The 27,179-nt window shown below is 40.6% G+C and overlaps 1 protein-coding gene across 1 annotated transcript in view; it reads left to right on the plus strand.

The window, feature by feature from the left end:
* The first annotated feature begins 879 nt into the window (after positions 1 to 879).
* The window catches only part of LOC139442577 (rab3 GTPase-activating protein non-catalytic subunit-like), a 39,753-nt gene continuing 13,453 nt past the window's right edge, over positions 880 to 27,179 (plus strand). The window contains exons 1-27 of the mRNA XM_071223416.1: positions 880 to 1,074; positions 2,650 to 2,835; positions 4,407 to 4,491; positions 5,021 to 5,068; positions 5,561 to 5,636; positions 6,354 to 6,455; positions 7,323 to 7,422; positions 7,766 to 7,867; positions 8,477 to 8,625; positions 9,320 to 9,399; positions 9,692 to 9,778; positions 10,339 to 10,478; positions 12,624 to 12,751; positions 13,866 to 14,065; positions 15,165 to 15,247; positions 15,715 to 15,779; positions 17,029 to 17,119; positions 17,448 to 17,593; positions 18,651 to 18,894; positions 19,888 to 19,985; positions 20,551 to 20,647; positions 21,833 to 21,993; positions 22,405 to 22,642; positions 23,780 to 23,953; positions 24,090 to 24,196; positions 24,625 to 24,691; positions 25,122 to 25,192. Of these exons, the coding sequence (XP_071079517.1) occupies positions 963 to 1,074; positions 2,650 to 2,835; positions 4,407 to 4,491; positions 5,021 to 5,068; positions 5,561 to 5,636; positions 6,354 to 6,455; positions 7,323 to 7,422; positions 7,766 to 7,867; positions 8,477 to 8,625; positions 9,320 to 9,399; positions 9,692 to 9,778; positions 10,339 to 10,478; positions 12,624 to 12,751; positions 13,866 to 14,065; positions 15,165 to 15,247; positions 15,715 to 15,779; positions 17,029 to 17,119; positions 17,448 to 17,593; positions 18,651 to 18,894; positions 19,888 to 19,985; positions 20,551 to 20,647; positions 21,833 to 21,993; positions 22,405 to 22,642; positions 23,780 to 23,953; positions 24,090 to 24,196; positions 24,625 to 24,691; positions 25,122 to 25,192 (3,237 nt within the window). The 5' untranslated portion in view covers positions 880 to 962. The remainder of the gene's footprint in view (positions 1,075 to 2,649; positions 2,836 to 4,406; positions 4,492 to 5,020; positions 5,069 to 5,560; positions 5,637 to 6,353; positions 6,456 to 7,322; positions 7,423 to 7,765; positions 7,868 to 8,476; positions 8,626 to 9,319; positions 9,400 to 9,691; positions 9,779 to 10,338; positions 10,479 to 12,623; positions 12,752 to 13,865; positions 14,066 to 15,164; positions 15,248 to 15,714; positions 15,780 to 17,028; positions 17,120 to 17,447; positions 17,594 to 18,650; positions 18,895 to 19,887; positions 19,986 to 20,550; positions 20,648 to 21,832; positions 21,994 to 22,404; positions 22,643 to 23,779; positions 23,954 to 24,089; positions 24,197 to 24,624; positions 24,692 to 25,121; positions 25,193 to 27,179) is intronic.

Genomic DNA, 27,179 nt, shown 5'->3' on the forward strand with positions numbered 1-27,179 from the left:
TACGCTGAAAAATTATCTCGAACTCTGTATATTTTGAAGACCGTCTCCGTGTTCTAATGGTAGAGCGTCCGCCCGGAAAGCGGAAGGTCCGGGGTTTGATCCCCGACCGCGTTAAAAGACGTTAAAAGATGGTACTTGTTGTTACCCTGTCTGGCGCTCGGCATTAAGGGACTAAAACAAGGACTGGTCGGCACGGAGTTAGTATACTGTGTCTGAGTGGGGTATTCATCTTAAACTGCGGCATGGTACCTCAGTGGGCTAGCACTATAAATCGGCATCAGTTCGGACTAGTACAAGCAGCCACACACATACACGTGCATGCACGTCGCTATATAAGTGCAATAATCTTGGACGCGACGTTAAACCCAATTTCATCTCACCTGAATATTTTGAATATAACAAAAACATACTGTATTTCCTCCATTAGACGCTGGGTTTACAACACACGAAGGCCTCTAACTGACGCCGGGTAATACACTGTGTCCAAAAAATAGAGGCTGGGTCAACGACCTGCGAGAAATTAATTGATCCCCGGGCGTCTAATAGAGGAAATACGGTAGACAGTGTACGAATAAGATTCATTATTTGTAATGAACACTTTGAAAGACATTTAGAACACCTTTTTACTTGGCAAGATCTCACTTCATCATTAGGTTAATGTACGTATTAGATCCATCAACTGAAGTCATGTGATATCCAAAGAAAAAAGATATAATGCTTAGGGCAGTTAACGCTGAAGGATATTTAGTAATAATGTTTATGCCTTATTAGACTGAACCCAGCCGTAACGCATACAAACAGAACGCAGACCAGTCAAAGATCCAGTCGGTCTTCAATAGCAGACATTCACTTCCGGTGATGTCACGAGCAATATGGCGGACTTGTTGATGATTCAATGAAATTACTTTGTCGAAAGTAAACAGAAGATTTTGTGTTAGTCGTTCTGTTTTGGATCTGCAAACATGTCTTGTCAGCTGTGTGTGTTATCAAGGTTTCAGAATATTGCATCTGTGAAGAAATTTTTCTTCCCAGCTTCAAGGGATTCGACTCCAGATATCGCCCAGTCAAACGAAGGTGAGTTTGCAAAGATAGACAGAAATGTGCAGGTTTTTTCAATTAGTTTATTGTTAAGCTTACAGCCTCCAACAAACCTATTTAAGCTGCAGGTGTAGTAGCATTTACAAGCGTTTACATTATGTACGAATTGTGCCGAGATTGCTGATCTTAAGTTTACATCCAAATATCAGCACTGACCCTGCTGACAATCAAAATAGTCCCAAATCAGCTGTTGCATTGTGACTTGTAGTCTAATAGAAGGGACACATCACTCAACAATGCTTAGTGTTTCAGAGCAGTTCGTTTTCTCGGACATTGACTGATTGTCATCCAAAACATGTCCAAAATGTGCCGAGTGCTTTTTTTCAAATTTGTTTGGCAAGATGATAGGTGAGGTGAGGTGAGGTGAGGTGAAATGGGGTTTAATGTCGCCTCTAAGCTTTTTGCACTTCTATATAGCGACGTGCGTGTCCGGACTGATGTCGATTTATAGTGCTAGCCAACTGAAATTCCATGCCACAGATTAACATGAATACCCCACTCAGACACCGAGCCGACCAGTCCTTGTTCTAGCCCCTTAATGCAGAGCGCCAGACATGGTAACAGCGAGTACCATCTTTTAACGTCTTTTGGTATGACGCACCCAGGGATTGAACCCTGGACTTTCGGCTCTCCGGGCGTGTGCACTGCCACTAGACCACTGAACGGTCTTGGGATGATGATGAGGAAATGTATGAATCCAAATTTACTCCCCGGGTATTGGACCACCTGTCATGCCTATTACATAAACCGCCCAGGTACGCCCTGTAGGCCAAAAGAGCTGGGTACTTATGTTTGATTGGGTATTGTTTTACCGGACCTAAAAATCTATTTAGATATAGGTATAAAACAATCTGATCATGCATACACTGACAATAACTGAAGCTTTAAATTGTCTCTTTTCAAACATAATTGTCAGAAGGAATGCATGCATATCAGAAGTAAGAAATGCGAACACTAGATACTTGTTGTGTAACCATGGAGTTTTATTGTTATTGTCATTAAACAATATATCATGTGACTGACCCTGGGTCCGGGTACTCCTGTGGGTAACCGGGTCCTACACACTGGAGTACCCGGGTCCTACTCAGGGACCATCCAACATGTCAAATACGAGTACTCTAGTTACCCATCCTTGCCCTAGAATGTAATTTAAAAAGTTGTTTTTTTAATAATTGTTTTTATTCATTCCGGAGGGTACATAGTCATCGTATCATAAAAGGCATCACATTACATGTTAATTATAATGAGAAAAATGTACAGGAAGTGATATGACAGTAGGTCACCCTTCATACTTTGTAAAATTGTAAGAGATATATAGTATAATGGTTTTCTCCATTAAACTCCATTTTTTAGTGAAAGAAATAATTGTTTCTTTTTGCAAGGAATACTTTCAAAAGTTGATAAAATCATGAGAGTGTCATTATGCCATTTGTCTCTAGCAGAATCACTTTCATTGAATTCATTTTGACAGATCAACTGTATGTACCTCACTATATATCTTATCCATAGAGTAAGCATATTCTTGTATGACTTGTTTCTCTACTGACCTAGGTGATGAGAATTGGGAGGCTGACTGGGGATGGAATGAGGATGCAAACGAGAGTGCCGACACTGTAGAATCTACCGATCTACCTGATAATGGCAAACAGAAATGGTTTCAGGAATGCATTTTGTCGCTGTCACCTACAAATGATATGGTTGCAATTGCACATGGAGACAAGATTGTTGTCCTAGCTCGTAAGTTTTTAATTCTATTTGTTTCACAATTATTTTATGAATATATGATGTGATGATTTATCATATAATGGGTAGGTTTCTCGGCAGGATAAAGCCAACGGATAAAAATGTTATCCGTTGGGGTCATATGCGGATAGAGATATCATATGCGGATATCAAAGGTCAAGTAGGGACTACTTTCACTGTTTATAAACAAACATTGCGTCCCCCTTGTCATTCGGCAATCGAGTAAGATTTAACCATCGGGAATCTGGATAAACTACAGAGATAATTGCTTTCATTATCAAAAGAACAGTCTAATATACTGAAAATCAGTGTCTTACTGACGTAGCTAAGGCATTTTATACAATTTGGCAACTTTGGAGAGATAAATTTTGACACAAATTTGCGAGGGCACGAGGCCTAGCCAAGCAGGATCAGTAGCCGTATCTGTGCTTGTAGACCTCTGCGGCTTGAACCTTTCTCCACAAATTAAAATAGTTTGATTTGGCTGAAATATGTTTGAATTGTTTCCCTGTTTCGTTTTGTTGCTGTGTGTACATCTGACTACACTTTTTAACGTTATGACGGGACAGACCGACTGTCAACAACGTCTGACTGTGGCCGTGACATCTCATAGACTAGGGTTAGAGTAGCTTCCCTTTGACAAAGGGATGGATTGCCGCGAAAGGCAATTATAAAGAATTGTTGTTTTGCGTATATGTTGCTTCGCCACTGTATAAGAAAGCGATTTCAGTTGGAACTATATTGGCTACTGTCACTGTCCGATTGACACATCACTTACCCTGTGACGTAATAAATATTAATGCGCGCATTCCAGGAAAATTCGCAATGTTTCGGTAATGTTTGTGAGAGAGGGAAGGCGATTTTGAAGCACAGAATTAAAGAATGACATTATATGATAAAGAGGTTATCACGCTTGTGTGTTTGGGGATGGTAAATATCCTGTATTAGGAATAAACACTATGTATTTACCTTGCCAAGGCTCACTAAATACAATGTTTATTCCTAATGCAGGATATTTACCATCCCCAAACACACTGCATTATACATCATGATCTATCTACAGCTACTATCAATAATTTATGCCATGAAATTATATATATAGTTCTATAAGATATTTTGATTGCAGTATCTGGAAGGAAATAATTCACATTTGTGATATCTCTCTGATAGCAACAGATGCTTCATCATCATCATCATCATGTAAGATAAGATGATACTTTAATACCCGATTTGGGAATATGGATTATATGTATACATAAATAACATGGCATGAACTATGAATGGTATATGTGTTTATTATTATCATTGTCAAATTGTAAAATGCCTCATGGATACGTTCTCACAGATATTGTTAGTATTAGTGTCTCAATATGTCAAAACAGCAGATAAATGATTCAAGGTTTATTTCACTTGTCTGCTTTGATATGCATTTCTTATCATGCTTATATAACTAAACAGATAATGAATTACAGTTCTTATGTAGACAAAGACAAATTATTGATTTGCTAATCATTCCATGATGAGACATAGAATTCACATTTTTGGACCTTATTTTATATTTTCAGAAAAATGGGATCCCAAGCATAAAGGCGAAGATATTGAAAGCAAATTTTCTATACAGTGGCAAAATAGCCTGAAGCAGGAAGAGAGGTATATATGATGATAGTCAGCTATAAACATGATAAAAATAATAATCATGTCACAAAGGTGTATGAAAAGAAAAGTTACCGTATTCGAAGTAATAAGCGCCCAGGGCGCTCTCAAAATTAGAAATAGGGAGCTCTTATTAGAATATTATTTTGGTGAAAAAAAACAGTTGAAAGATAAATTTCGTGGTTTATGCTGACAGTCTGAAATGTTTATATACGACAGATATATTTTTCCAGAATTTAATTGCCCATAATTGAGGGTGCATATTACACACGAGTGCGTATTATACACGAATGAATAGGTCTTGTGTACATTGATCAATCAGAAGGGGTGCTTATTGGGATTGTTTACTAGCCAATATATCAGCAAATATCGCCGTTGTCGCTTATTAGAGCGGGGCGCTAATTGCGTCGAATACGGTAACTACAAAAATGACAATAGTTATGTAAATTTATTGGTTATTTTGTGTTTTTATTACACTTAATTTCTATGTACATGTTTTACATATATTTTTCTCATCTTGTTTCAGTGAAACCATAACAGCACTCATGTGCCTGCCCTTAGCTTCACAGAAGAGGTACGTTGTTTTTTTCGTAATTGATATGTAGGTTTGAGAGTTTTTACAAGAACCTTTCATTAACAATAACTAGCTGATTACACTGAAGTTAATAAAAAGTAACTAACATCCATAAATCTTAGCTCTTGTATATATGCTGCATCCAAACACTTGAATACCTGAAGATGTACACAGAAAGTATAAACAATGTGAACATATGGGATAAGAATGTGCTATAGTGATTCCTCGATATACCGCTGTCATTGGGGTCCACAATCCCGACCCCGTGTTCTAGGAAAGAGCATTGTACAGATATTCATTGCTGATGTTCACATTACGTAATGATGGTAGTGAATAGAACAGTGGCGCAATTATTTAACTGAGACATGGGACATGTAGATCTATGTAAAACTTATCGTTTACGATTATTCAAAATGCATGCGTAAAAAAATATAAATACTTTTTAGTGTAAATTAATCATATTTACCATGAGTGTTGTTTGTTTCTGCTCAGGAGCACTCAAGGTGGGCCTGACTGGACGTGTGTGATAGTGGGATTCTCCTCCGGATACATTCGCATGTACACAGAGGTAAAATGTGAAATCTGAATGTTTGCTCTGATATGATAGCACTCATAGGTAGATCTGACAAACCATCCTTTCGAGGCTGCGTCAGACAAACTTTCTAATCAGCCAATCAGCATTGAGGCTTCTTAAACCTTGTTACAAGTGAGCGAAGCATTCAGAGCGGCATGTCTAAAAAAGATCATGAATGGTCAGTTCCAAATGGATATTAATAAAGTCTGTGCTATATGTGTTGTGGATATTCTATTTCATTTCTGAGTGGCTTGGCTTCTACACCCAACTGGAGTACTGTCGAGGGAATGTTTGTGATCTGTGTAAATTCTTTTTCATTTTGGGTTAAGATTGAAATTTTTAGAATTGAGGTGGTAAAGAAATGAAACTGAATTGTTTTCGAAAACTGGATTCTGATTGGGTTCGGCTGGCACTACCTTCTATGGAGGGTTTGTCAAATCGCCATGCAGAGATGTATTGTATCTGAGTAAAGATCTGATTTTGATAAGATTGAGAGGAATCTGGAAGCCTTCAAAGTGAAAAGAAAATGTTGACAGTTCAAAAATATGTTGTAATGAGTTGTGATTCATTAAAGCTGGCTTGCTCAATTCCTAAAGTTATTGCAAAATGATTGATCAATACTGAAACAAATCATTTCTTTTTCCTGTCAGTGTATGGAGATGGTCATGTTCACCCCTAGCTGATTAACCTGTTTTACTGTGTGTGTTGTAGACTGGTGTGTTGCTGCTATCTCAACTCCTCCATGCTGAAGCTGTCCAGAAACTCAAGTGTCGTACCTACGAACCGCCACGATTCCTTGGCATGTCTGAGCTGGTAGGTAATTCGGACAGAAGCAACGTGTTTGCAGGTTAATTGCTGCTTTGAGCATCCAATATGTTGGTCCAGAACTTTTATTTGGAACCATTACTGTTGTGAAACAGACACGGTATCAGGCTGGTTTGCTGTGATGTCACGCTGGAATATTATGAGGTCATGATCGACAATGGATGACATCACATCCTCTAGTGACAGCTGAACCCATCTGGGCCCACTTGCACACAGCGATCTTAGCGCTAAGACTATTGTAAGCCTATGTTAAAGTATGGGAGTTAAGATCATTTTAGTGCTAAGACTATTGTAAGCCTATGTTAAAGTATGGGAGTTAAGATCATTTTAGTGCTAAGACTATTGTAAGCTTATGTTAAAGTATGGGAGTTAAGATCATCCTAGCTTTGTGCAAGTGGGCCCTGGTTAACAGAATGTGAAAAAGAATAAACAAAAACGAAGTCGTTCTGATAAAAGTTAATCAAACTTAGTGTCATTAGTGTGGTATCCATCTTGCAATGCTGAATGACAGATTTTTTCAAATTTGGAATTAAGAAAAGAAAAATACTTATCAAAAAAGTATTTGTATGCAGTGCTAAGTCGAGGATCCTATCGGATTGCAACACTCCCATTCATTTTACAATAAACAATGAGTCACAGATGCAGATGTAATATTAATTGTGGCCTTAGAAATGTTTCTTTCAGTATTTAGCATGTTTAGTTCCTGCTTTGAGAAGTTCATCAGAATGAGAGTTAGGTAAAGCATTAGTGCAGAAGGAAAGGTAAAGAAATCCAGAATAAATCACCATCCTCTGTACCCTGAGTGCAGTATGTTGTGGTTGACCTGTGTCAAGAAGTGGCCATCTTTCGTTCCAGCATGAAGAGCTGGTGATTCTCTACAAGAGAGCCGTGGTGTCGATCGATGGCTTCAGCCTGTTTCAGTCTCTCAGAGCCTGCAGGAACCAGGTGGCCAGAGGTGAGTCACTCATGCTTGAACTGTCACTTGTAGTAAATCAACGACATGGTCCACTGGCTACTGTGGCTTCCACAAAGCGGAAGTCCAACAACTGGTTGCCTAGATCACATACTTTGTGTACCCCTCTGACAAGTGTAAAATGGCATTGATCCCATGGCTGAAAGCTATGAATAGACAATGCCTTTTAGAAAGTGATCAATTGTAACATATATTTGGGATTACACTTTCTTAGTCATAAATGTTTATTGGTGTGCCAATTTCTGTAAGCCATAAGATTAAGTGAGACCTCATAGTGTTAGAGCTGATTCCGTGTTCTCACAATATCACTGTCTGATTCTTCCAGCGACTGCGAGCGGCAGTGAGACCATGCTGCAGCCACCTCCCTTGGCCTACAAGAAGTGGGCGTTACAAGACCAGGACAAGATCAACGACCTTGTCAGCAGCGGTGAGATAATACTTCAACTTAAAGATTTGGATCTTTTCTCCAAGTCAAAATATGTGCAACATTGGCAAGACATGTAAGAGTTATGTTCAGCCCTTTCTTATTACTTTATAGAAATAAAGGAAAGTATGGTCAGTAGGAGGTACTTATAGTAGTGCATAAATGTGCAGAGTCTTTGCGATGACTCATAAAAAGTTATGTCCCTTACCATATCATCCTTGACTGGGCTCCTGTCTACTTAATGAGTAAACAGGCGGTGGCCAATATCTCGTTGGCTGCAATTGGATGACACTAATCATAACATTCATTGGACGTCGGTCCATGTGAAGTTTGTTTGTGAAATAAAATTGCTTTTGACAGTTAATATCAGCAAATGAGTGGTTATATTGTTTATTGCCCAAAACAAACTTTAGTAATCAGGAAATGTTTTGATCCACCAGACCCAATGTAAACCAAGTATTTAAATCCCACTTTATTCATTCAGTAAAATATGATTTGGAAACTTAATTTTAAAAAGGATCATAAATATTGTGTGAATAGTTAGTTCTTGTGCAAGGCAGATATTCTTCAAGTAAGGCGTTTATCAACTCCTGCCCATGGTTTCTGCTGTAGGTGTGCAGTCTTCTAACCCATTTGATCAGATGAAGACAGCCTCCCTCCTCGGGGGGTTCAGTGCTACGGTGAAGACGTCGCCCCCAGCTGCCAGCATCTACCTCACTGCAGGGGTGGGGCCCTACGTGGGCTTCTTCCATGCCATGGAGGTAAGCTTGGCTTCTTTTGTTTACTGCTGGTAGCTAGATATGGTTATGTGTGTGGGATTTAATAAAGTTTCTGTTTGATATATATTTAATTGTATGGTTTTAATTGTTCCTGGTGTGAGAAATGGGTGGGCTAGCTAGTCTGAAAAGTTACCAGCCTATTTCAAATTTCACTGGCTTAAATGTACAACAGTTTTTTCTCTCCAGAAATTTGATTCTGTAAAGGTATCAAGAAAGTAAACCCAAATTGCATATCATGAGTAAAAACATTATGATGACTCTGATCCTGCAACACTGCAATCTTGATTCAAAACAGACATTAATTTTATTTTGTAATTTTTCAAGGTCATATTGATCTACAGAAATGGGAGACCTTTTTTCTATTTTGATCAACTGAGAGCTGTGCATAACAATATCCCTGTTTAAGTTTCAGTAGCCAGTCGGGCTAGGGATATTTCAGAATTGTTAGCCCAACTGAAATGTTGCTAGCCACAGGCTAGCAGGCAGTCAGCTATTTTGTACACTGATTGTTTCAATGTTTGTCAGCAACATACCCATCTTGGGTATTTTTCTCCTGCTCTGAATATGATATCTCATTCGAGAACAAAAGGGTATTTGTTATTTTGTTTGAAGAACAGGTTTATGTTTTTGATGTGATGGAACTAGCTGAGTCTGTGTTATGATCTTCTTGTTCCAGGGCAGTACACAACCCATCCTGTCTGATGTGGCCATGGCTGTCGCCAACAAGATAAAGACAGCCTTGATGTCTGCCGCCAGGTATTTGTTACCATGGTTACACTCTTGTGAAAGTAATAACATGTTCAATGCTGTGGTTATTGGTACAAGCTTGTGATTCCTTGTCTATATGTAAGTGGGGACACTGGTGGCCCAGTCGTCTAAGGTGCCGCTATTCGCTGTGCAGAGTTGCATCCCTTGGGCACGCCAGAAACTTATGACAATGGGTTCGAATCCCGAGGTTTGCAAGTGTATGAGCGTTCTGAAAAGAGATCCCCTCATGCTCCATGTATTTGAGGATATGCTTGAACTCCATGCCATTGTCTACTTGCAGTGGCTGGCTTGGTTTCGGAGGCAGACAGAAAGATGAAGCAAAGGACAAATCTCCCAAGATAGAACCAGCGACTCCACTTCCATACAGGTGGGCTAGATATGTCATCATCAGATTGTTGTTTCAGAAGAAGCATGATTTACGCTGTAGTGAGCACCCTGGTCACAAAAATTGACAAAGGGAGTGCTTATTAAAACCATACTCAAGTTAAATTGTTTTGAAAGATTGGTGGGGTAGTGATCACACTCAGCTCAAACATTGATCAAACTGAACCATTTTAAGTTACAAGACTTTTACATACCCCTTCTATTTCTGTAAAAATCTGTAATATCCACTTGAAACATAGTGTGTTAATACTGTTATGTCAATTTTGGGTATTAGTAGGGGTCAATTATGAAGATAACCTACAGGTTAATCTAGATGGTAGTCAGAGGGCGCTTATTGGAGTAGGTTGCTTAATATGACGAATCGGGTAATCGTATTGTAATACCATATTCATATTTAACCTCAAATTATCTTGATGCCACAAGAAAACAATAAGCCCACAGCATTTAAAGAGTGACTTTTGGCATGTTTGGTGATCATTTGGCATATACAATGCTACTTCTTTCTGTGTTTGTTTTTTTAATAATTTCTGTTCTTGTCACCAGGTATGGCTTACCTGACCAGAGGAGGACAGGTGATAGCTTGTCTCTGTCTCCTAGCTGCAAGTACGCTGCTTTCACAGATGGGTTTGGTCGTGTGACGCTGGTGGATGTAGAGAGGGGCATCGCCATCAGGATGTGGAAAGGTAGTTGCATGCTGAAGGAGGTAGTTGACGATGACTGTAGTTGACGATGAGAGAGGTAGTTAATGGTGAGGCTGGTAGTTGATGATGAGAGAGGTAGTTGATGATGAGGGAGGTAGTTGATGATGAGAGAGGTAGTTGACGATGACAGTAGTTGACGATGAGAGAGGTAGTTGATGGTGAGGTTGGTAGTTGATGATGAGGGAGGTAGTTGATGATGACAGTAGTTGACGATGAGAGAGGTAGTTGATGGTGAGGTTGGTAGTTGATGATGAGAGAGGTAGTTGATGATGAGGGAGGTAGTTGACGATGAGTGAGGTAGTGGATGGATTTTGTAACATTAAACACCATGTGAATTTGGTAGAACTTGCATATGTACCTATTCCTCTGCCGATCCACATGATCTTTGTTGCGATTGCCACAGTCTTTTGCAAACGGACCACATGTGCTCAGAATGCCCTCAATTCTCAGAAGAAGCTTTCCGCACCTATTTATGTAAATGTCAGAAACAAAATGTTGACCACCGATCTAGATGCAAAGGACACACTGAACAAGACCCAAGTGTGTAACCAAACCAGCTTTCCCCTCTACTGTAGCGGTCTTCAAGCCACCTACCGAGTCTACGATACCTTCTCTATCGGTAGAAAACGACAGTGTTTCTGATAGCTTCTTACATGTAGATGTTCCCGCCAAAACGAAACAGTTGTCTGTCATTTGATGATTTGGGATTTTGAAAAATACTGTACAGCATTATATTCTTCACTGAACTGAAGGTTTCCAGTGGCAGTGAACCAAAAGTGGGGTATAAGTAGCCAAAGTGCTTTTCAGAATTGCACCAGACCGGGGATGTTTGTCATCTCCTGATGACTCTTGTTGACATAGTCTCCCAATCAGGGGTCCGGAAACCGTCATATGCGCCGGACATGTCCGATTGGGAATCTCAAATGTCCGGTTTAAAATATTGCTTACCGGACATTTAAATTTTTCTGTCCGGACATTTTAAAAAGTATTGTCCGGACATTCTTAAATTTTGACCGGACATGATCAACAGTTAGGACTAAGCAATTTCTGTCTGCAATTGTAACACAATGAAGATTATCTACACTGACAAGCTTTGTTTGTTTTGATTGCTGTAAATACATCGTACCTAGAATGATAGTCCAATCGGTCAATCACTGTAATAGGCAATAAACTGAGTTGACACTGATTAATCGAGGATTTATTACTGAGAACATCTTGTTAATTTGAGTAAAATGTGTTTACAACTGTACATAAATACCTTGCATCATCGATGTACCTCATTATCCTCACAATGCTACGATACGTAACCTCACACAAGAAGCGAAAGCGTGACGACAGCCAGTCAACCGATGCAGATCAGTCGAGCGGATCTGACAAACCCACAAAGTCTGAATGATCATTTTGTAAGTCGTGGCAAACGACTTTCACTTGGTTGACATACAATGAGGATTTGCCGATTTTATTGTTTTCAGTAGCTAGTCGTATATTGAATCTTGATTGACCGCCATTTTGCTTTCTGTGACGATCGATATCAATTTTTTTTATGGTCAATAATTAAGTACAGATGAAAAAGTATTCAAATAACTATTGCTATCAACGATAGTTTAGGATTTATGATTATATTATCTGTCTTGTTTTTAAATAATCTTTAGTTTAAAAAAAAAACTTTTCCCGTGAGGTCACGTGATAACCAAATATGGGATAATAGTCTCGATCCAAATGTTACAACGCGTACACTTGAGCAGACTCATGAATATTAATTAGACCGTTCACAACGTTGACAGATCGTTATTATAACAGAAACAAACGTATGTTTTCCATATATATCTAAAATGATATTATTTGTTATTAATTGACCGGTGAAGTAAACAATTTAAATTGAAACAATTCATAATTCATCATATCATGAATACGTAACAACTTGTAATTTGTGTGTAAAAAGTCGTACTAAAACACGCTGTTTGAAGGGGGCGTGGCATAAATGTAAATGTCCGATTGGGATTTTAAATTTTCCGGACCCCTGCTCCCAATAATAGTTGTTTTCTATTATGCACCAGTTATGTATGGTAACCACATGGTAAGGGATTGCTTTGTCATGAATACATTTCCTGTCTCCTGTGTTGCTAGGTTACCGTGATGCTCAGGTAGGCTGGATCCAGGTTCGAGAGGACGACGGGTCAGGCAGCAGGAACCGCGACCACTCTCGTGTTGCTCAGTTCCTGGTTATCTACGCTCCCAGGAGAGGAATTCTTGAGGTACAATCTCATCCGTGTCCGTATGTTCTCTTTGTTATAATCCCCTGGGTTGGAGTATGCCCCCATCAACCTCATTGATGCATGTCATCGTCTCTCAATTGCGTAGATCGATGCTCATGATGTCAATCACTGGATTGTCTGGTCCAGAGAGTTGATATAGCTGGAATATTGCTGAGTGTGGCTTTAAATAATAGACAACCACAATGGATCAAGTGGTCAGGCTTGGTTACTTTATTGATAGCGTGTCATTGTCTGATGTGGCCATGGCTGTCGCAAACAAGATAAAGACAGCCTTGATGTCTTCCGCCAGGTATTTGTTACCATGGTTACACTCTTGTGAAAGTAATAACATGTTCAGTGCTGCGGTTATTGGTACAAGCTTGTGATTCCTTGTCCATATGTAAGTGGTTGCACGGGTGGCCCAGTCGTCTAAAGCGCTGCAATTCGCTGTGCAGAGTTGCGTCCCTTGGCCACGCCAGAAACCTATGATTGTGGGTTCGAATCCCGGTTTGCCCCGATTATGTTTCTAGGTTTGTCAGCACCATACCCGTGCTCGTGGGTTTCAATGAAGTGGTAAACATCTGAGACCTGCATCACTTTGGGCTTTCCTCCAACATTAAGCCCTGCAGCGATATAACTGTAATACTGTTAAAAGAGGCTTTAAACCCAACTCACTCACTCACTCACTCACTCACTCACTCACTGATGGTGTGGATTGTTGCTCACAATATCGATCACTGGATTGTCTGTTCCAGACTGGATTATGCACAGGCCACCATCATATATCTGGAAGAGTGCAGCATTAACCGATGAACAAACTTTGTTATTGTGCAATAATGGCTCACTTGTATATATTTCTGTTAATGGAATTGACCATCCAAGCCACGTTCAGAAATAATTGTAATTATTTGAATGAAGATACAGTTACAGAGATTATGCTCATGATATCAGTCACTGGATTGTCTGGTCCAGACTTGATTATTTACAGACCGCCGTACTAAAGCTGGAATATTACTGAGTGCGGCATAAAACAACAAACAAACAAACAAAACAAAGATCATTCTAAACTAAAGTACTCTCACCTTTCAATTAACAAGTGACTGTCATACTGTAGGTATGGACGGCAGCCAACGGACCGCGAGTCGCGGCCTTCAATGTCAGCAAGTGGTGTCAGCTGGTGTGTCCCAGCTCGGGCATGATGGGATTGAACAACGTCACAAGTCGCGGAGTGAAGTCGAGGGCGTTCCAGTGTGCACTCGTTGACCCTGAAGGCTTTGTGAAGACCCTTGAAGTCCCCTTCCATTTGGCTCTCAGGTAGGCTGCAGTATTGTTGTCAAGCCTCTTTCAAATCAGATCTTTTGCTTCCATACAACACCCCTTTGTGTGAAGAGAAATTGTGTCAGGTGATCGTTGATGTATGTGTGGGTTCTTCAGCCAATCAGACATCAGGTCGCTAAAATGATTCAGTTTCATAACTTGAACATTTCGAACACAAATATTCCCTTGATAGAACCCACTGTCGAGTGCAGATGCCATGTTGCTCAGAAATAACATGGCGAATCAGATATGTCAGATATGTTTCTATACCTGCCAGTGTTTCCACTGGCTTTTGAAACTGGCAGTCCTGTCATCTCCAAAGTAACTAGATCTACATGTCATTCACACAAAGTTCAATATTTTCTGTTTCTTTTTCTAATATTTCACTTTAGTTCAAGACTAAGTCACAACAAGTATTTATATTATATTTCGCTCCTTATGCTGTGGACCAGGTTCGATTCCCCACATGGGTACGACGTGTGAAGCCCATTTCTGGTGTCCCACGCCGTGATATTGCTGGAATATTGCTAAGAGCAGTTTAAACCTAACTCACTCACTCACTATCCAATTTGAGCATGATAATGATTTTCTCCAAAAATGTCTGCAAGGGCATTTAGTTTCGAATGCTGGATAAATCCATATTTGCTGTTCTGAATGTTTCGTCCACCTGTACAGAGAATTCAGAAGCTTCATCAGCTGATTGGCTCAGACATTGTCACCTGAAGCATTTGTTAGATCTTCACGCTGTTAATATCCCCAAGCTTGACTCTAGCATGTTCTAACAGTTTCTTATGAGCACTGGCCGCCACTCTGTAAACTATTGAACTAAATTGCAGAATGTTCTGCTATCTTCCTATGAACTGCTGATACAAATAGTCATATGATATTTGACTTATAACTAATTATGCTTTCAAGAGACCTTCTGTTGAAATTATCAAAATAGAGACACTGCAGCTGAACATTTAAGGCTGCCCCATAACATAATTTACAGATCCAACAGGACTACAAGCTACACTGTATAGTCAGTAAAATAACCATATGACTGTGTCAATTATATCTACAATAACAATTTCCGTCCTGCTACATAATGTTACAGCGACAAGAGCAGCAAGAGGGCCAGAGACCTTCATCTGTTGAAGAAACTCAAGGCTATACTGAAGGAAAATGCTGAGTCAACAGGTCAGTGATAAGCCACAGATGTTCTTGTTATTGTATCCTTGTTCATGTTATTACTAAATGATCTGGGCGCATTGGGGTAGCCTAGAAGTTAAGCATTTGCTCATCATGCTGAAGGCTTGGGTTCGATACCCCACAATGTGTGAAGCCCATGATATTGCATGAACATTGCTAAAAGCGGTGTACAACCATACTAACTCACCAACTGATCTCTAATTTCATAAAAAAACCTGTGGGGGTTTTCAGGTGGAATTTGTACCCAGTAACCTATGCCTGTCATGAAGGCAGTTGGGTTGTTGGACTCTTGGTCATCATGTCATCATATGACTTTTGTTGGATCTTTTTATTTCTCTAATCCATCAGTGATAAACTACCATTCGTTCTGTTCTCAGATCCAAATCCAAAAAATGAAAAGAAAAAAATATTGCCTGACCTATAATGTAACCATGGTAATGTTTTGCTTGTTTCAGACTCCCTGGAGTCGACCATCAAGGATCTGATCCTGGACATGCGAATATCCAACATCACCAAACAGGTGATGCTCTGTCACTGTGGTGACCTCAGAATGAATACTTGCACCTGTAGTGACTAGCATAATAGAAACAATAGTTTACCTTTGTAAAAGGAATTGGTAGTGAATATCATCAAGATTATAGAAAGTGAGTCAGCTGGTAGCAAGAGGGTGATAGTGATTTATTTGATCTGTTGTTCTTTTTGTCAGTCGACCGCCTCCGTGGTCTAGTGGTAGAGAGTCTGCCCCGAGAGCGGGATGTCTGGGGTTCGATCCCCGGGCACGTCATTCCAAAAGCCGTTTAAAGATGGTACTTGTTATTACCCTGTCTAGCGCTTGGCATTAAGGGGCTAAAACAAGGACTGGTCGGCTCGGAGTCAGTATACTGTGTCTGAGTGGGGTATTCACGTTAAACTGCGGCATGGTATCTCAGTGAGCTAGCACTGTAAATCGGCATCAGTCTGGACTAGTACAAGCAGCCATACACACACATACATGCACATCGCTATATAAGTGCAATAACCTTGGACGCGATGTTAAACCCCATTTCACCACCTCTTTTTGTCAGTCAGGAATTTGAGGTGCTGCATTTTGCAGTTCACAGTTGCTCCTCTTAGCTTCCAGGAGCGTTGGTACAAATCCCAGATTTCTCCTGATAATTTGTCTCCTTGCTTGGTGATACATATTGTATCACTAGACATTTATCCTAACACATAATTTATTGGGTATCTAGTGGTCACTGTCAGTATCGTTTGGTAGTGCCTGCAACCCTTCAGGTCACAATGATTGGTTGATTGGTTTGTTGTTAAACGCCGCACTCAGCAACATTTTAGCTATATGCTGCGGTCTGTAAATAATGGAGTCTGGACAAGACAATCCAATGATTGACATCATGAACGTCGATCCACGCAATTGGGATACGATAGCATGCATCAACCAAGTCAGCGAGCCTGACCACCTGATCTTGTTAGTCGCCTCTTACGACAAGCATAGTCGCCTTTTACGGTAAGCATGGGTTGCTGAAGACCTATTCTACCCCGGATCTTCACAGGTGCAGGTCACAATGAGAATCAGGTGGTCCCTCTTTGAGTTGACTGATTATGTGTCATTGACCCTGACATGTGGGACATTGCTCACACATATGACCAGTGGTGATGAAGTGGAATATCATTGAGCGTGGCATAAAACAACATTCATTCACCCACCTTCCTTTGAGATTATCTGTAAGTTTTCAGTCTCAAAATTTAATAGTTTGTGATGAAATAACTTTCAGGCTGTCGAGAGAGTTCTCAGCACGAAGTACTTGTCATCGACACTGATGAAGAATGTCCTCAAAGTCTGCATACAGAAGATCAGCGGGAAAGGTAATAGTAACCATGGTAACAAATGTTATGTTTTATCAAAGAATAATCCTTCTGTAATAGGGGCGGGTGGTTGGGTAGCCTAGTGGTTAAAGTGTTCGCTCGTCACGCCAAAGACCAAGGTTCCATTCCCGACATGGGTACAATGTGTGAAGCCCAATACTGGTGTCACCCACCATGATATTGCTGGAATATTGCTAAAAGCGGCGTAAAACCATACTCACTCACTCGTACAGTAATGGTGATAAAGGATACTGACTTGTAGATGCTGCAAAAATATCACCCACCAACCCACCCCATTATGTAATGACCAACTGTGTTCCTTCCCCAGCTGATGCCACTCTGGACATCGACAGCAAGTTGTTCCTACGGTTCTGCCAGGCCCAGGACAACCTGCTACACACCTACAAGATGGTGGAGAAGTTCACCTCCCGTGGTGATGTCGCCTCTGGGAGTGCAGAAGAGTCTAACACTGAAGTATGTTCAAGTAACGATTGTCAAAATAGGACCCCTTCCACAAAGTGATCTTAGGGCTACGTGAGTCATTAGTCAATGTTTGAGTATTGAATTTACGATTGTCAAAATAGGACCCCTTCTACAAAATGATCATAGTGCTTTGTGAACCATTAGTAAGTGTTAGAGTGTAGAATTTATGATTGTCAAAATAAGACCCATTCCGCTAAGTGATCTTTACTCTTTGCGAGTCATTAGTCAGTATTAGAGTGTAGAATTTACGATTTTCAAAATAGGACCCCTTCCACGAAGTGATCTTAGCGCTGCGCGAGTCATTAGTCAGTATTAGAGTATTGACGTTACAATTGTCAAAATAGGACCCCTTCCACAAAGTGATCTTAGCACAATGAAAGCCCTTGTTTGTAAGTTTCACTAAAGTGGTAAATGTCTGAAACCTGCATCACTTTGGCTTTCTAGCTAACAAACTACAGTCAATTCCTGTTAATCCGACATTGTTGGTTGCATATGATTATGTCGGATTAACGAGTATATCATATAAACAAAATTAGGTAGTTTCAAGTCTGATTTCATTGATCGGTCGAAGTTCGCTAAAGGTCGTTCTGACGCAATCTGTAATGGGGTGTCCTCAGCTGTAGCGAGAACTTGTATCTGGTTTTATGAGATTGAGGTAATCTAGGCATGTGATTAATCCTGTTTTGTTTATTTAAAGCAGTAATTGTTTATTGTTAATCAAGTTTATCTCTGCAGACGTTGAAATATGCAGCTACTCGACGACTTATCTCGCATCGCAAACTGTGTACTAGCGGGCAGATCACTGTGTCGGATTAAGGAGTCTGATTAATGAGTGATTTTGGTAATTCGTTGCAAATTAAAGTGTGGGAGTGGGAGTGCGAGACTGTCAGATTAACGGGTCTAAATAGCACTGATTTAATCAGTTCCCATCATTAGTGTCGGATAAAGCCAATTGTTGGATTAACGAGTGTCGGATTAACGAGACTTGACTGTATCATATAACTGAAATACTGAGGCAGCGTTAACCAACCTCACTCACTTCCTTCAGATGGTGGCCAGGTCGCTGGGACTGACATGGTCGGAGGCACAAGGGGTGGTAGCTCAGTTGGACAAGTTCAGCTCATCAGCCGACACAGCAGAGCCGCGTGTGAAGTTCAAGGAGCAGGCGATGGCTGTCAGCACCTTCCTGCATTGTTTTACATGTCACCTACACTGCAGTGACCACGATTCTAGTCGGCCAGTCACCGTATCTGTGCATAAAGGCTTGTCCGAAGACAGGAGACTGGCATTAGGTACGTCAATAACTGATCATATTTTGTTCCGTGAATAGTTTCATGACTGATGTAAAGCAATAATCACTTTCTCCAATTAATTTGGACCAAAATGATGTGTCGCCAGATGAAGCAGATAGATTGTTATCTACGTTGCCCAGCTACATCTGTTGGGGACCCGTGAAAATTCTGGGGTAGAATAGGTCTTCAGCAACCCATGCTTGCCGTAAAAGGCGACTATGCTTGTCGTAAAAGGCGACTAACAGGATTGGGTGGTCAGGCTCGCTGACTTGGTTGATGCATGTCATCGATCCCAATTGCGTTGATCGATGCTCATGATATGAATTACTGTATTGTCTGGTCCAGACTCGATTATTTACAGACCGCCGTCACATAGCTGGAATATTGCTGAGAGCGGCGTTAAACAACAAACAAAACATCTATTGGGAACAACTCACTGATCACTTTCCCCTATAAAAATAATGTCTTTCTATTTACAACGCCACAAGTTGCGAGGGTATGTTCGAATCTCCAGAAATGACTCACTCATGATAGAACAATGTTTTATTGTGAAATAAACCACGCTTCATTCTTCTTTTTATTCCAATGTATCACGTAGCTATCTTATATATAGTAATCAGTGTCATTAAGTGTAAGCTTCATCTTCAGTGGCAGAGAGATGTGATTTCATTTAATTGTGATGTCATGGTATCCAATGACGTCACAATGGTCTCAAAAGCATTGTTGTTGCAGTTATATCTCCTAGGAAATATCACTTGATCTCACTCAAGCGATATCTCCTGTAGAAGCCAGTTTTAGTTGATAACTAACTAATCATGACTGTTCATTATATGATTCCGTAAGCAATAATATATGAATGAAATCTAGCCTTTATAGAGGTTTTGTAAATCGTCCAAGTGAAAAATGTTTTGAAAAGTTAACAGTATTCCATGTTTGTGAACCAGTAAGGTATGACATGCTATGCACCTGTCGTGACTGTGTTCAATGTTCCAGCCCACCTGTTCTTCCACTCATGTTGCTGTGGGGAGGCGGCATCAGGAGACGTGAGCATCGTGTTGCAGGATGCCAACCTCCCAGCGGATCAGATCATAGTGAGTTGTCAGTGCTCATAGTCATCATGGACTGGTTATGACCGCATCTTTGGTCTAGAGGTAGAGCGTCCACCTGGAGAGTGGAAGGTCCGGGGTTTGATCCCCGGCCGCATCATACCAAAAGATGTTAAAAGATGGTGCTTGTTGTTACCCTGTCTGGCGCTCGGCATTAAGGGGCTAAAACAAGGACTGGTCGGCTCAGTACACAGTCAGTATACTGTGTCTGAGTGGGGTATTCATCATAAACTGCGGCATGGTATCTCAGTGGGCTAGCACTATAAATAGGTATCAGTCCGGACTAGTACAAGTAGCCACGGACACACACACATGCATGCACGCTGCTATATAAGTGCAATAATCTTGGATTAAATCCTAATTTCCCATGGTTACAATAAATTGATTAGTGTGATCCAATTTTTAGATAAATGTAAGGTGTGACGCAAGTCTATTTTTTGATATTCTATTTCTATTTATAAAACACTGTTCAAGGGCTTTGTGTGTAAGTGTTGCCATATGCTGTGTGTACAAGTGATGCCATGTGTAGTCCCTCCATGTTGTGTTACAGGATCTGCTGCTAGTCTACTGGATGTCCTCCGACGAGAGAAGCGTAACGTCCTTACCTAATCTGATGCACCTTATAAAAACAGTCACAGCCATGACAGGTGTGTGGACACAGCAATCACTGTAACACATTTCAACTTCCTATTGAATGAATATCTGGTGTAGAATAGGTCTTCAGCAACCCATGCTTCCCGTAAAAGGCGACTATGCTTGTCGTAAGAGGGGACTAACGGGTGATCAGGCTCACGGACTTGGTTGATACATGTCATCGTATCCCAATTGCGTGGATCGATGCTCATGATGTCAATCACTGGATTGTCTTGTCCAGATTCGATTGTTTACCGACCGCCGTCATATAGCCGGAATATTGCTGTGTGCAATCCTATTGAATGTGGCCTTGTTTGAAATAATGGGGTATGATACAGGTTTTTCTGAGTTTGATGGAATATCATGTCAGTCACAATGTCCTTCCTTACAACAATGGCGCATGGTCGCCATGTAAAAAATAATCTGAGATACTTTTTGTAATTTTTAAAGTGCGAAAAACTTGATTTTGGCTCAGTTAGATTTTTACCAAGTCTTTTTGGCCAAAAATAATTCATTTTGCCGGGGAAAAAAATCACTTTCAGTAAAGACAGTGAATTGTCAGTCTATAACACTGCTTGCATCATGTAATTTGCATCTTCTGTAATGAAGACACTGCACTCCAAATTAAGGTTGGTTGGTTGGTTATTTTACGCCGCACTCAGCAATATTCCAGCTATATGATGGCGGTCTCTAAATAATCGAGTCTGGACCAGACAATCCAGTGATAGATATCATGAGCATCGATCAATGCATTTGGGATTGATGACATGCCTTCAACCAAGTCAGTGAGCCTGACCACCCGATCCTGTTAGTCACCTCTTACGACAAGCATAGTCGCCTTTTACGGCAAGCATGGGTTGCTGAAGACCTATTCTACACCAGATCTTCACGGGTCTCCAAATTAAGGTTTCCCTTTGGTTTGCCCTATCTCATTTGAAACTGGTGACCTTTAACACCAAAATAACGTGACTTTCGTTCTTAATATCAAACTCTTGAGATTGCAATTTGGCTGAATGTGAAGTTAAAGTTTAACTCACTCACTCATTTCAGTCTCTGAGATATTTCAGATTTCATAATTTTGTCATGTATAACATGTCCCATATTGCCTTCACTTGTGTGGGATGGTGCAGGTGTACTGTGTGAAGCTAATGTGGTGAGGTATCATTGTGTGCCATCTTGATGCTTATTTTCCTTTACAGACAAGAGTGAGGTTCTAGTCGATCATAACATTGCGTCCCCCTGGTGGCAGAAAATACGAGATGTGTGCTGCCACTCTCAAAACATACGTGCAGTTTACATCCTGGCACTTGCAGCTCGAGCTGTTGCCATGGAGATATTTGGCAGTCAAACAAAAGCCAAGGTAAATATTGAACATTGTTGTTACTTAATAATTGATGCTTATTATTCTTTAAGTCAGTTTGTAAAAAAATGTTTCACAAGGCTGGTCAGATGGATTACCACCAAGGCCCTGTTAGAACAGTATGGGGGTTACAACAGACCTATGGCTGTTAGCAGTGGTGAATTCGCACAAACAGACACAGACACAAACAGACACAAGCACACATGCATGCAAGCACACACACACACACACTCACACACACACACTTTCAAAATATGATAGGAACCACAATGCTCCTCAAAACAAAAACACAATTATATATAGTTTCTTTTGAGCAACTCCCTTACTCTCCACTACTCCCTCCCTATGATTGAGTGAGATCTTACCATGTGAAGTTAGGTTCCCCCCTCACCTCACCTGTGCCTGTTGCAGGACCCGGATGCGGACACAGCCAGCTTGAGTTCTGACAAGACGGACATGTCCGAGTGGGAGTCGCTAGCAGTGGACATGGAACACTGGAACCTGCTCATCAAGCAGCTGGAGGATGTCCTGGCTCTCAGCTTCCTCATCCACCTCCGACTTCCGGCCAATGAAAGGTCTCCTTATGGCCCTAAGCCAGCTTTAGACCCAATCAGATTGTCTGTCTTGAAACTGTTGGAAGGTGGCAGAGGTTAGTATTCAGGTAGAATTCTGTGGCTTTTAACACAGCATAACTTACATTGTCAGTTGTTGCATAGATAAACAAGGTGATAGGCATTGTCCTTGGCAAAAAGCCTATAGCAGCTGCTAGAAGGTTGCCCTTGTCCTAAAGCTCCTTAGCTCCCGGAGATGACATGTAAACCAAGTCTAAAAGTACAACCTGTATTAAGTCTGGTAAGAAGAACTCTTACTTTACTTAAACTAATAGAGGATTAAGCCTAGCACCATCTCAATACTGTTACTTCTTATTCCAGTAGAAAACTGTCATGTGTCCTCTATCTGGGGGAGGGGGAAGGTGAATGAGGGAGGGACAGCTATTCACTATGCAGAGTTCCATCTCATGGGCATGTCAGAAAACTATGATAGTGGGTTCGATTCCCTGTTAGCCCAAATTATGTTTCTAGGTCAGCACAATACTTGTTCTAGTGGGTTTCACCAAAGTGGTAAACGTCTGAGACCTGCATCATTTCGGGCTTTCCTTCCACATTAAGCTGACACACCATGATATAACTTGAAAACTGCTCAAAGTGGCATTAAACCCAAGTCGCAACCCCCGCACTCTTTTCACTCTCCACTCAAGGCCCACAAAACGATGGCCTCTACATCGGTGTAAATATCAAGGCACTTACAGCTGAAGTGTGTATTTGTAGAAGTACATTGTCGGGATATAGTTACACAATACCTGATCCGATGGACAGCATATATGGGAATCATTAAGACGTTGATCTTTGTTTGTCTGTGTACTCCTCAGGGAGCTGAGAATGGCATTTGAAGGTATACGTAGCCACTCAACAGGGTAATGATGTCATGCCCCCATGACCATATTATTGTTTTGTTGTAAAGAAATATTGTCACAAATCCTGACTTTCATTGAGACAACCTTAAACTTGTAATTTTGTTGGTTGAGAGTGGTACGTCAAGGTAATAAAGAGATTGTTCTCCGGTGTGGTTGGGTATCCTAGTCAGTAAAGATTGCACTCGTCACTCTCAAGATGTGGGATTGTTTCCCACATGGGTACAATATGTGAAGCCCATTCTGGTGTCCCCAGCAGTGACATGGCTGGAATATTGCTAAAAGTGGCATAAACGTTCTGTCTCCCTCCGCCAGGCTCGATATCGGAGGTCGTGGCCCAGTACATCATCCGCCTCCAGCTGCAGCCTCAGTCTCTGTACAAACACCTGCTCAGCACCAGCACCGACAGCGACGATGCAGCGATGGACATCGAGCCCGCCGCTGAAGCCACAGAGGCTCACGAACAGTCCTGTCTGGAGAAAATACAAGGTCAGTCATTTAATCAATGTTTGTGACCATCAAATGGAATCCTGTGTATTAGACTTGACATATCAATATACTCCTTGAAGAGGAATTACAGTTTGCATGGCAAGTAGTAAAGCTACAGATTGTCTGTGTTTCCCAGACCACCTGGCAGAGCTGCGGGTGAGGTTCCCACACAGTCTGGAGAATGACATCCTGCTGTCCAACTGCTGCTGGGAGTACGCTGTTCAGTGGAACAAGGACCCAGAGGTAACACACAAGGGTGGGGTTGGGGGGATGTGGGGGTTGTGTATGGGGGTTGGAGTGTATGTAAGGGTCGTCCTGCTGTCCAACTGCTGCTGGGAATACGCTGTTCAAAGGAAATTTGGATCCTGCTCATAATATCAGTCACTTGTTTGTCTGGTTAAGATAATTATTATAAGCTGCTGCCTGTGGTGTTAAACAAAAAAGAAGCAGCAGTAACTTTAGAAATTAATTTTGAGTAACATTTTCGGAAAATTGCAAATTGTAATTGTTTTGAATATTTTGTTCAATGAATCACTTTCAGCACTGGGTGATTGGTTCCAGTGCACAACCATGGAGTTGACAAACAATGATCTTTGTTTTCCATGATCTATCTTGAGATCTTAACCAATTCCCAACACTCGTTCTGATGCATGTCAATTATTATGTTTCAGCTGATTAGTTATCTCCAGTTGTCCCTGGAATATCTGAAGCTGGTCCAGAATGCTGTTCTCAGACAAGGTTTGTAAGATTGTCGCTAGTCTTCATACACTATGTAGGTATTCTGATGTAACGTATTAACCAAGACAGCTGCTGCCAGATATAGTGAGCAGTGTATGCTTACAGCAGGAGATATATCCTGTCACTACTTGGCCCAGTTGTCGAAGGTGCCACGACACACAGTGCAGAGTTGTGTCCCTTAGACATGCTTGAAACATATGATCATGTGTTTGAATCCCAGGTTTCACTTGATTATGTTTCTAGGTTTTTCAGCGCCAGGGCCATGCTTGTTTGTGTCAGCAGAGTTGTGAATGTCTTAGACCTGCATCCTTCGTGACTTTCCCGACTTTCCCTTATGAAACGGTCATGTCATGATATAGCTGAAATACTGTTCCAAGTGCGCTATCCACCGACTCAGTCCTAATTCAGTCACCGTGTGTTAATGTTGCAGGTCTGTGTAGCATGATGTGGCACATGTATGTGCTGAAGAGGGTGACGGCTGCAGCGACGCTCATGGAGAAGGTAAGATTTCGCTCTGGCTGACCGCCTCTGTGCGTCTGCCCGGAGAGTGGAAGGTCGGTGGTTGCATCCCCTGGCCATGTCATACCAAAAGAACGTTAGGAGATTGTACTTGTTACTCTGCCTAGCCCTTGGATGAGACAAGGGCTGGTTGGCTTGGAGTCAGTATACTGTGTCTGCGGAATGGTGTGTAAGTGTGTGCTAGCACTATAAAAACCGGCATTAGTCCAGGGGCCCGTTCCACAAAGCAATGATCGTTACTCCCATACTTTAACACAGGCCCACAATGTACCACTTTATTTTGGTAAATATTTCAATGAGATTGAAATTAACTGAAATTACATGAGCTGTTTTCTTAGCCTGGAGCCATATTGTATGTTAAACATCAATATTGAAACATCAGGGATCTGGGGAATAATGTTGACATCAATATTGAAACATCAGGGATCTGGGGAATAATGTTGACATCAATATTGAAACATCAGGGATCTCGGGAATAATGTTGACATCAATATTGAAACATCAGGGATCTCGGGAATAATGTTGACATCAATATTGAAACATCAGGGATCTCGGGAATAATGTTGACATCAATATTGAAACATCAAGGATCTCGGGAATAATGTTAAACATCAATATTGATGTTATAACATCAGGGATCTCGGGAATAATGTTGACATCAATATTGAAACATCAGGGATCTTAGGAATAATGTTAAACATCAATATTGATGTTATAACATCAGGGATCTCGGGAATAATGTTAAACATCAATATTGATGTTATAACATCAGGGATCTCGGGAATAATGTTAAACATCAATATTGAAACATCAGGGATCTCGGGAATAATATTAAACATCAATATTGAAACATCAGGGATCTTGGGAATAATGATAAACATCAATATTGATGTTATAACATCAGGGATCTCGGGAATAATGCTGACATCAATATTGAAACATCAAGGATCTCGGGAATAATGTTAAACATCAATATTGATGTTATAACATCAATATTGATGTTATAACATCAGCGATCTTGGGAATAATGTTAAACATCAATATTGAAACATCAGGGATCTCGGGAATAATGTTGACATCAATATTGAAACATCAGGGATCTGGGGAATAATGTTGACATCAATATTGAAACATCAGGGATCTCAGGAATAATGTTGGCATCAATATTGAAACATCAAGTATCTTGGGAATAATGTTAAACATCAATATTGATGTTTAAACATCAGGGATCTCGGGAATAATGTTAAACATCAATATTGAAACATCAGGGATCTCGGGAATAATGTTAAACATCAATATTGATGTTATAACATCAGGGATCTCGGGAATAATGTTAAACATCAATATTGAAACATCAGGGATCTCGGGAATAATGTAAAACATCAATATTGATGTTATAACATCAGGGATCTCGGGAATAATGCTGACATCAATATTGAAACATCAAGGATCTCGGGAATAATGTTAAACATCAATATTGATGTTATAACATCAGGGATCTGGGGAATAATGTTGACATCAATATCGAAACATCAAGGATCTCGGGAATAATGTTAAACATCAATATTGATGTTATAACATCAGGGATCTCGGGAATAATGTTAAACATCAATATTGAAACATCAGGGATCTGGGGAATAATGTTGACATCAATATCGAAACATCAAGGATCTCGGGAATAATGTTAAACATCAATATTGATGTTATAACATCAGGGATCTCGGGAATAATGTTGACATCAATATTGAAACATCAAGGATCTCGGGAATAATGTTAAACATCAATATTGATGTTATAACATCAGGGATCTGGGGAATAATGTTGACATCAATATCGAAACATCAAGGATCTCGGGAATAATGTTAAACATCAATATTGATGTTATAACATCAGGGATCTCGGGAATAATGTTAAACATCAATATTGAAACATCAGGGATCTGGGGAATAATGTTGACATCAATATCGAA

Source organism: Haliotis cracherodii, unplaced genomic scaffold, assembly GCF_022045235.1.
Source record: "Haliotis cracherodii isolate W230 unplaced genomic scaffold, xgHalCrac1.p SCAF_5, whole genome shotgun sequence".
In the NCBI taxonomy this organism is placed as follows: Eukaryota; Metazoa; Mollusca; class Gastropoda; order Lepetellida; family Haliotidae; genus Haliotis; species Haliotis cracherodii.